Here is a 10,929-nt window from a genome sequence, read left to right on the forward strand (position 1 = left end):
ATTGAGCGACAAGCATCTATTCTCTCGTGTTATCTATAAAATCTACAATTGTACCATTTAATTTTTTTTAAAAAAACTAAGTTGAATGGTCTCTTACTTCAAAAGAAAAAAAAAAAAGAATACACACAAAATTTCGTGAAATGAAGTCTATAAGAATTTATCTCTCTTTTTTTTCAATATACAAAATAAATAAAGTAAAAAAAAATCCTTTGTCATTTTTTTAGACAATATATAAAGTGGAGGATCAAATCTTAGATCTTGATGTTTAGACTTATACTCTGTCTGCAAAAATTTACTTAAATAAATATGCCAATTTTCATCACTCAATTGGACTTAGATTTTGATCAAGACACTACATTATTTTTTAATGTTACAATTTAAACATAATTGAGTTAAACAAAATTGAACATAAGTGACCCCCAAAATTATTGTTCCTTGTTCGTTGGATTAATTGAAATATCTCAAGTAAAAAGGAATTAAAAAATGACTTACATATATCTTTAAAGCATTTGAACTTATTTATTCATTGAACTAATTTAGAAAAGCCTACTGCAAAAGAGAAATAATATTGAGAAAAACTAATATATTGATTTTTACATATAATCTTTAAAAAGAAAATATAAATTTAAGGGGTTTGTATAAATTAAAACCCTAAATTAATAATTTTATAGATTTAAACCTTAACTTTGTATTAATTTTCACGTAATCTTTGAAATTTCATTAAAAATAATAAATTTATAATTAAATCAATTTATAGTCTTCAATATAATTTACATCGAAAATCATTATACGTATCCATTTTCATATGTATATACATTTCTTCAAATATTATGTTTAATAAAATAAACAATATTTTCTCAAATGAAGCATAATTGAAGAGGTAAATTATTATATTCATAAAAGTTGAAGTTCTAAATTGATATAATTATTGGTCTCGAAAAATTTAGTATCATAAATTGTCTCTTTTTAAAAATGTGAGAAAATCTGAACCGTCAAAATAAATCTGACCGATCAAAATCGGACTCCTCAAAGAGGGATTCATTTTCCATTCCATGTCATAAAATTAGGGTATTATAGTCTTTTCAATCGGTAATGTTGAGCTACTTTTACAATTGTTAGATTTCTGGGTTCGGTTTCTAATTTCTTGATCGTAGAGCTATTTATGATAAAAACCCTAAATTTTCCTGGATCTGAGATTGCTTCGATAGATTTCTGCGTTGATTGCCAATTTGTTCGAAATGGTAATCGAATTCTGGTGAAGTTTTGGCAATTTTTCGCTGTTGATTCTTCGCTTTTCATATTTTTCAATCCATTTGAATGCCTCGAATCTGACGCCATGAGGAAGAAGCTCGATACCCGCTTTCCTGCTGTAAGTTTGTTATTGTTTTTTCTCGGTTTTTATCTTCGATCGATTTGATATTTCTCTTGTGTTTCTAACGAATTGAAGAGTTAATTTGTTCCTTTTATTAATTTCTGCTATTACGAAGAGATCATGGCGTACAATTTCGTCCGATGATTTGTGCTATTTTTTTTCTTCTTTCTATTGTGCAACGTTTTGATGTGTTCCTAATACATAGTGATTAGACTTGTAATAGTAGTGTTTTTTTCTACTAGAAAATTTTAAAAAAATTATTCAATTCCTTGGTCCTGCCAAACAAAAGGGGCTGCTGAAAAAGAGAGCAGATTAAAAATGGGCACATCAATTGAACTATGATGGAGAGAGAAGTCTTTAAAACAAATTGCATAAGAAGCTCAAAGGGAGGCAGGGAAGTGAGCATTGAACCTAGAATCCTCCCACTATGTCTCCTCCTAAATACCCTCCTGTTCCTCTCTTCTAACCAGACATGCCATGACATATAGAAGAACACCCCCCGGTCACGACAGTAGATGTTTCACCCGATGAATGAGATCGAATTGGCAAAAGGGCACAACAGAGGACATGATTGTGTCCTCAAGACACTAAACCATAAAGATTAACCAAAACTCTACCCTTTGCCTTCAAGTTTTGTGTCAATGTTGTTATTTTTTAAGATATGGTAGTAAATAAATTTGTAACATTCTTATTTATATTAGTTTTACTCACAGAATCTGTTCATTTTACTGAAACTTTGAAATCTTATGGAAAGTTTTAACTAAAAATCCAATAGCAAGACATCCCTCTTGATTTGAATTTGTAACTGTGAAACTAGTAGAAAACTATTCTATGGTAGACATTTTTTCCCTATACAAGAACCAATTTTCTACTTTAAGCCTTTCAACACTGGTTCCAATAGATTTTTGTTGCTTACATTCTGAATTTTTAAGGAGAAGCCTAGAGATTGACAAGAAACCCAGGAGATGATTAATTTGTTGGTCGCTTGGTGGCGCTCCTACGCTTTCTGCTCTCTACAATTGCTTCTATAATTACAATACTTTTTTGATTTGTGCCAATTGGAGTAGTTCTTATCTTTGCTTAAGGCTTTGAAAAGTCGATTCCTTGTCTTCTGCATAATTCTAAGTTCCACATATATTAAATTTGATATATGTCTACATAATTTTTACTCGACTCTTAGGTCTTGTATGAGCTGTCTGTCAATTTTCTTATCAGAAGACAAAAAAGTTCTCTGTCATTTTGGTTTGTCAGTCCTTATAACTTACCTTTTGACATGAATCATGCATATTGTAGCTTTGAGTGTTTAAACTGGCCATTTCTTGTACACATATCAGCTATCTTTTTCAAGTATAGAAACTCTAAATTATGAGGTCTTAAGATAATTTGATTAGTGCATACATGTTTTGGTTGGAAGCTTTTTCTTCTTCTTTGTTTACAGAGATAGTAAAAAACAAAAAAGTTCCCCTATTTCAGAATTTGGATGTAGGGTTCTCGGTTTTCTTACTTTGAACTGGTGAGGACAGAACATCTTGATGGTTACATAATGGTTTTATGATGAGGATATTCATTTTTTTAATGGAACTGCCTCTGAGTTTTCATTAGACGTCTTGACATACATTTCTTGGGCGTGATTCTTTATAAGCCTCTTGTATTGTTTCATTAAATAAAATAAAATAAAATAAATAATAATCATCTCAACATGAAATGCAAGGGGCCATTTTATTCTCTTCCTCCGAAGGGTGTTCTTCAACAATCTCCATTTTATTACCATCCATGGTCCACCATTAAATGCTACTCAAAAGATTTCTTGGAACCATGTGAAGAATTGTAGCTCAAAATATTATGAATTAATGTCAAATCACTGAATGAATTAATTGGCAATTCCCTCACTTTTTGTTATTAGCTTATCTGACTGATGTGCGTACATCACTTTTTTCTGTTGCTCAATATTAATTGTCTTCTTGTTGCTTTTCCTAGCAGTTGTTGAGCATCATGATCAAGAGGCAACTTTTATACTTAATTAGACATCTAATGGCTTGGCTTCTTTTTGATCATTTTAGAGTTGCTATACGATTTTAATTTTTGGAAGTTTTAACATGTAAGAAATTTTCAAAAACCTCAAGACTTTTTGGATAAATAATAGACTCACTTTCTTCAGTTAAACTGTGAGGAAGAATATTCATTTCAACTGAACTTTAAACTTTCAAATGAATCCTATTCTCCGGTTGGATATTCAGTTCATTGTTGACAGATAAATGATTTAATTTGGCAGGCTCGAATAAAAAAGATAATGCAAGCAGATGAGGATGTTGGAAAGATAGCACTGGCAGTACCCGTTTTAGTTTGTAAGCAAATATTACACTTACAGATGATTCAGTAGTATTTAATGTCATAAGGTGTTCGGTTAAGAAATATATGATTGCTAATGTTTTCTCACCATTAATACCAGCTAAAGCATTGGAACTGTTCCTGCAAGACCTCTGTGATCGCACATATGAGATAACTCTACAAAGAGGAGCAAAGACAATGAACTCATTACACCTGTAAGAATATATTTTAACCGAATTGTTGTTGTTTTGTCTGAAGTTTTGTGACAGCCATGCATTTGAACTTTTTAAATTTACGTTTCTTTGTAGTTCAGATTTTTGTTTTGAATTTACCTTTAGCATCTAACTGGTTAGTTCCTTGGGTGACCCCTCAAACCTTAATTGGTATTAAATGCATACTCTGTTTCCCCTTCCTCATTTCTTTCCCCAGACTTGATTGTTTTGTTTTTGGTTTTCAATTTGTCTTAACATTGTTTCCTTTTATTACAGAAAGCACTGTGTACAAAGCTATAGTGTTTTTGATTTTCTGAGGGATATTGTTAGTCGGGTTCCAGATTATGGTCATGGTCATTCTGATGGTGCTGTTGATGATAGAAAGAGGAGGTATTATTTTACTTATTTTCCTGCTCATATTTTGTTAAGATCCAAAGATAACTGAACGTGCTTAATATCTGATCAGGAAACCCCTTGGTGATGAGGGCAACGATTTTGATGAGTTGAAGAAGAGCAAGATGGTAATTATTTTTTCTCCTAACGAACCAACTCAGCATTTGTTAAACTGCATTTTATTTGACATAGACAGCAGACCTAGACTTAGGAATTAGCAATAATCATTCTTGTGGTCTCATCAAACGCATAATGAATCCATTGGACTGGAAAAGATTAATCAAAAGATATTTCAGATTTTGAATGAGGAAGTGATTTGTTTTCCTTTTAATCTCCCCAGCATGACATGAGCCATGGCAGCACTGGTAGAGGAAGAGGAAGGGGACGAGGACGAGGTCGTGGGCGACCTGCACGAACAGCCGAGAGGGACAACTTCCAACCTAACCTTGACGTTGACCCTTGCACATCTATAGAGAACAGGAACAAGAACTCCAACCCAGATGTGCACATGGAGCATCACGTCGAGCCTAACGAAACACCAAAAGAAATAGGTGAAGCCAATCAAGCTATCCAAAACTTTGACCTTAATGCTGATGTCAATGCCAGCGAGGACTCCAAGACTGTAGCAGCAGCAGCAGCAGTGTCAGAAGCGCCTGTCGAACCAGCTGTGCCTGCTACTACCGAGTCCGAGACCAAGGCAGCTGATGAATTCCCTGCCTGGCCTCTTTCTGATGTGGACAAAATGGCAATCAACCCTCTCCAGTATGCACATCTCAGCTCAAGAGTAGACGAGGAAGAGGAAGATTATGATGAAGAGGAGTAACCTGGTTGACCAACCGGCTAGCCGGCCGGCTGGCCTTAAATGTGCTGAGAAACATCTGTTACTTGAAGCAAGCTACATAGGAAGGAGGTGGTCAGGTCTTAAGTAGGCAAAGAAAATAAGAATCGGAGATTGGAGTTCAATCTGTCATAATGTCCTACCATGTAGTTATCGTTTTCTGATATTTTTTTCTTTTTTAATGTTCTAAGTAAATGATTTCTCGATCTAACATTAGGACCGTAGCTGTTGAAAAGTAATAGCTTGTTCATTATGTAATCCATGTGAAGAGTGTTAACCTTTGGGGAGAGGGTAGGGCTGTACTTTTTTTTTTTTTTTTTTCTCTCTCTCTTTATTGGGAGCTGAAATATGCATGTCAATTGTCAAACCCTAATTAATTTACTTAAGATAACAGTATTTTAGTTGGGATTCCAACATTGCTCTGTTTACACCTTATACCCTTGCTGTTGTTGCCATTGCTCAAGCCAACAGGTTTGCGATTTTTCTTTATCGAAATAGGAAGTTTGTTCGGTGGCTCATGGCCTGCATCGTGTTAAACCTTTGAAGTCTATGCATATTTCACTTCATAAAGTTCTTAATCTTTGTTTCTAAATAGATCCTTGATTCTAGAAAGATTGATTAAAAGTTTAAAAACCAATTTAAAATTTTAACTAAATGCCGTTTCATGATCATTTTCCAAAATTAAGCATATATCCTCCTGTCTAAAAACAAAATATGCAAAAGAATATTTGATCATCTCTGTTGCATTTTTTTTTTTTTTACTAATTTTCCTGCACTTTGGATCCAAAAACTATGCCAAAAGGAACCATTATATATGCCTCCTCTGGATTATCAATTATAGCTCCGTTTCACAATCGTTCTTGTGTTTGAAGTAATTATGAAGTCATTATATTTTGCACTGTGACCTACATAACTACGTTAATAACCAGCGATTCGAGTCTCCTAAAGCTTTTAAAATCTGTATACCAAGCATCTCTCCTCAGCAAATTTAACTTATATATGCACATTTTGTTGTAAAAGCCTATGTTAGACGTTATAGCTTAAACCCCACCAATTTAATAATTTTTATTTGCCATTTGCCAACCACGGTGACTATTGATTGGTTAAAATATCATTTGGTCCTTAATAATTTGAAGTTCACTGATTTTTTGGTCATTAAACGCCATCTTATTGTTTTCTAGTACTCAAAAAAGAACACCCCACCCCCAAATTCCTATAAATTATAATCTACTCATTCATACAATACAATCCACGCAAGTATTAACAACGAAGGCAGGTCCAAAAGCTAATTAACAGGTGACTCCATAATTTATCATGCCCTTTTATAGGTATCATCCTGAGGATATCAGTCTTGAAACTTTAGATAAGGCCAAGGTTCAAGATCAAATAGTATACAGCATTAAAGAGGAAGCAATGCAGATGTTCCTATCATTACATGAACTTGTATTTTATTTTATTATATTGCACAAATCCAAACTCCTAGGAATGATCTTGCACCATCTGATTCAGAAGGAAGTTACCTTCATTGTTCTTGTGGACTTCCACTTTGAACTTCTCTTCTTTACTCCCTCTCTTCAGCTTTAGGAGCAAATCAAACTTTGCAGCATCTTCAATCACCTGTTTTCGTGAGTCTTCATTAGCATTATAGAGCATAATAGAAAAGATCGACCCGACCGAAAGGAAATCTTCATGAACACCCCTACCTCTTTCTCGGGTAAAAAATGTCAGTCATGTTTAGTTTGATAGAAGTGAGAGAGAAAAATTAAGCTGATCAAAATGATATAATCGTTTTAAAACAAATGCAGGGAACTGATAAAAGTGAATCCTACCTAAAACTTCAGAAAACACATCAACAAAGATAACATTGGGAAATATGCTTATCCAAAGAAAATAAAGATGTTTCTATTCACTAGGTAACATTTTATCTAGTTGGAACCTTTCTTCTTTAGCGGGATTTTTTTGGGTTTAAATTTTTGTATTATTCTTTCATTCTTTCTCAATGAAAGAATATCTTTCTATATGAAAAAATAAAAATTGAAAAATTGAAATTAAAAATTAAAGATCATTCTACGGGAAGCTAAGTCTTGGAGTTATGAAAACGCATGGACGATCATTTTCAAAAGCGAATGCCTCATTTCAACCTGTCCATCTTGATGTGCATGTGTTTTTCAAACTCAGAGCACACACATGGCTTCTTTGCTTCTAGTTATTGGGCAACAGTCTTGAAGAGTTTGGTTGGTCCACGTCTTTGCCTAACAACATTTAGGATAATCATGCTTCCATCCTTGTGGAACACCCTTCCATGGTGCGAAGAAAACTTGGGGGTTTGTTATAAATAAAAATTCTCTGGCCTCTTTGGAGCAAGAGGAATAGAAAAATTTTGAAAGAATCCTCAACCTATAATACCGTCGTGGAATTGATTTCATTTTATGCTTTTTATTTGTATGGGTGTAAATGTAAGCACCCTTTTAATGACTTAAGTCTCTCTTGTTGTTGATTTCTAGTTGGGAGTGCTTTTTTATAATTCGCCTTCTAATGATGTGAGTTTTAGTCCCCTTTTATTTCATCATCAATGAAGTCTGTTAAATTATAAAAATATCAGTTACATAAATATCAGTTACGTAAGAAAAAGTAAGACAAATCCTGATATAATAGATCAACTCCGCAGTCTTGTGAAAACTAACTTAACCAGAGGCAAAACATAATATATAGAAGGACCATGATCCATTTACCTCTGCCTTGGCATGTATGATTTCCAGCAGTTCATACGGGAGTAGAGAATTAGATCTCTGCTGAATGGTCTGAACAGCATGCTGTGCCGCATCCTGAACATGAGGATCATGTGGTGGCACTTCCCGCCATCCCTGGGGATGATCACCTAATTTTTAACCATGGTCAATAATATATCAAAGACAACAACGATTATCTGTAGAATCAGTTACAAGAATTTCAAATACATCACAGCTTTTATGGCCTATAAGAATATGAACCACCATACAAAAATGTTAATTAGCTTATGTAAAAATACGAATACTAATGGATGCTTATGCTCTATAGAGCTACTACCATTTGCTAAGTAGTGATGGATGCAAGTTTGTTCGAATGAACAAATCATTTGCAAGAATATCAACCCTTGGTAAATTGGAAAAGAAACAAAGCCTTAACTTCAGATTTTATCAGCCTGCAAGAAGTCACGAATGACTTCAACCAAAACTAACCTCAAAGTAAAATATGAGCCAAAAACTTCGGAACATTTAATTTGAAATTGGTTGTATATTCAGAGCTGTCATTTAGTTTGTAATTGAAACAGCACTGCAGGAGTTGAAGAATGTTATCCACCTTTCTTTGCACCAAGATCAGAAGAAGTAATTGAGGGGACATCGCCTGCATGCTTGAACTCTTGCAATTCTTTAAAATTCATCCATGACTTCACCCAGACCTTTGCTTCGTACAGCTTCTTTTTACCAGCATCAACAACCTCAAGGGTAAGATGGTGCAGTGTACCAGCTACTACCTGCTCTTTCGCCTTCACGACTCTCACAAACTCGAGAATTGAATTCTGCAAGGGAGTGGAAAGATAATTACATCATAGACATATATAACACAAGTGAAAAGTATACGTGTGTTATTACAGTTGCATGAACAGAGGAAATAGTAACAACAGGAGTTTCCAATAGCAAACAACTAAAATACCATGCTTATGTGTATCGAATTTGGAAATTTCTAATGCTTGGGATTTATTGTAGATATTTTTCAAAGGAAATTTCCTCCTCGGTTATGAAAAAAAAGAGCCCATCAAATTGATATAGAACTTCCACTTAAAAGCTGAATTAAAACTATTATATAAATACTTGGGATGTGATAGAAAAAATAACTCTTCTAAACTGAAATAAGATTGAAATACAAATACTTGGAATTCGATAAGAAAAAAGATTTCTTAAACTGAAATAAAATCAATATACAATTACACGGGATTTGATTGAAAGACTTCTTAAACTGAAATAAAATGAACCTAAAAGTCTTGTGAGAAAGGAGGAAACAAACTTCTCTTTCGAAGACGCCGAATCGCCGAATGTGCTTGTTTAAGTGACTAAAAAGAACATAAGAAGAAATCACATCGCCATAGTGAATCCACTAATTTTAATTGCGCAGGGACCATTCGCTGACCTAGTTTCCATCAACCTTGAAAAGACTAAAAGGCCAACATGTATCCAGTCATCATCTACGGCAAGACTGCAAGATTTTCTTCCAAAAAATTGAATGTTAATCCTAACTAACTACTTATAACCAGAAAAAACTGGTTCAGTTATTCAGCTTTTAGTCATGAATTTATATTCTATGGTCGAGCTAAAGAGACATTTACGCATATCCACTGCGCAAACCTAAAAACTATAGACAGTCCAGTTCCTGAAAGAAACAAGAATCACACCACAGTCAACAGACTCAACTCCATCAAACAAACGAAAGACGAAGAGAATCGTTTAGTTTTAGTTCTACACATCCTGATACTAATCATCGACTCCACAAAAGCCGACCGCATCAAAATGCAGAACAAGTCGATACAAAATCCAGCATCGCGAAATAAATGCTGCCTGATACACAGAAATCTACAGCACAACACAACTAGAACAAGATCGGGAACTGACGGCACAGAGGCCATCAACGAAACGCAACAGGATAAAGGAACACCGAGTACGAAACAAATTCATTTAAACAGAGAGCAAGAGAAGCTGTTTACCTCTTTCTTGTTGTGTTCATCGACGGCGAAACGAGCGAGTTCATCGACATCGGTGGAGTTGGAAGCTCCCTGAGAATCGCGCACGCCTCCAAGTGTGGACGCCATAAGCAGTGGATCGTCCTGTTGAGCGCAAAATTGAGCTGATGCGTTACCTGCAAGAACGATTATCCAAGAAAACAACAACAGCAACAATAGCGCAATTGACGAAGATAACGAAATCGAAGAATTCTTGTTCATCACAGAGAAGAGATTTTCACTATTCCTTCATTTCTCTTTTGATTTTGTGAAAAAAAAAAAAACCCTTGCGGTGAGATATGAATTGTGAAATGTGAATCTTTCTCTCTCTCTCTCTTGGTGCCACGATCGTAAAATGTGGATTCGTGCCAATCAAGGAACTTCGCCACGAAGTGATGCGTTTTGCTTAAGCTTTTTATTTCTTGGAAAAATAATCAATTTCTTTTGGTAACCTTCCCGAGGTCTTTTTCTTTTATTATTATCAACTTTGGGGCAAATATGAAGAATAAAGAAGGGAAATGGCTGCAATTGAGCTTTAGCTAATTATTAAGTCATACACATTGTAGCGTTTCCAAACCACCTTTAATATTAATATTATTGTTTTCAAAACTTATTAGAAAAATATTATTGTTTTGGGAGTTCAAGGCTAGAGATCGAACGTTGAGAATTCGATTAATGTAGAGGTCGAATGTTAAGTACTCGACGAACAAATAAAAACTTGAAAACAATACATAGGCCGAAACTTCAACCCTCGACAAGGGAAATCTCGTGAATCTCGCTTAGGTTGTCAAAGGTTGAAGTTTCGACACACATCCACCCTCGAGATTGCAGGTTTATTACTTATAAAGTAATGAGATGGTATACTATATGTATCTGTGTACTCGAGCTGCTTCTAACAACCTATGCATTTTGTTATCATTTCAAATTAGACGGAAGCTTGTGGGATTGACGTGAGGGGGTGGGGATGGCTATATTTCTGGGAGCGAACTCCAGGCGAATATGAAGCGCATGGATACAAGTTATGCCTTGGAAT

At 34.6% G+C, this 10,929-nt stretch overlaps 2 protein-coding genes across 2 annotated transcripts; one reads left to right on the forward strand and one right to left on the reverse strand.

Annotated features, from left to right (window-relative positions):
- The first annotated feature begins 974 nt into the window (after window positions 1-974).
- Window positions 975-5,557, forward strand: NF-YC11 (nuclear factor Y, subunit C11). The gene is made up of 6 exons (XM_039036034.2): window positions 975-1,369; window positions 3,645-3,717; window positions 3,822-3,915; window positions 4,189-4,302; window positions 4,379-4,433; window positions 4,646-5,557. Exons 1-6 carry the CDS (start codon window positions 1,163-1,165, stop codon window positions 5,126-5,128), a joined length of 1,026 nt encoding a protein of 341 aa, XP_038891962.2. The 5' UTR covers window positions 975-1,162; the 3' UTR covers window positions 5,129-5,557.
- An 883-nt stretch (window positions 5,558-6,440) lies between these two features.
- On the reverse strand, window positions 6,441-10,403 carry CYSB (cystatin B). The gene is made up of 4 exons (XM_039036035.2): window positions 9,882-10,403; window positions 8,483-8,702; window positions 7,876-8,021; window positions 6,441-6,760 (listed from the first exon to the last, which is right to left on the reverse strand). The coding sequence occupies exons 1-4, from the start codon at window positions 10,116-10,118 to the stop codon at window positions 6,623-6,625; spliced, it is 741 nt and encodes a 246-aa protein (XP_038891963.1). The 5' UTR covers window positions 10,119-10,403; the 3' UTR covers window positions 6,441-6,622.
- Between the last annotated feature and the right edge of the window lie 526 nt (window positions 10,404-10,929).

Source organism: Benincasa hispida, chromosome 7 (genome assembly GCF_027475165.1).
Source record: "Benincasa hispida cultivar pf3 chromosome 7, pf3_genome.v1.1, whole genome shotgun sequence".
Classification (NCBI taxonomy): Eukaryota; Viridiplantae; Streptophyta; class Magnoliopsida; order Cucurbitales; family Cucurbitaceae; genus Benincasa; species Benincasa hispida.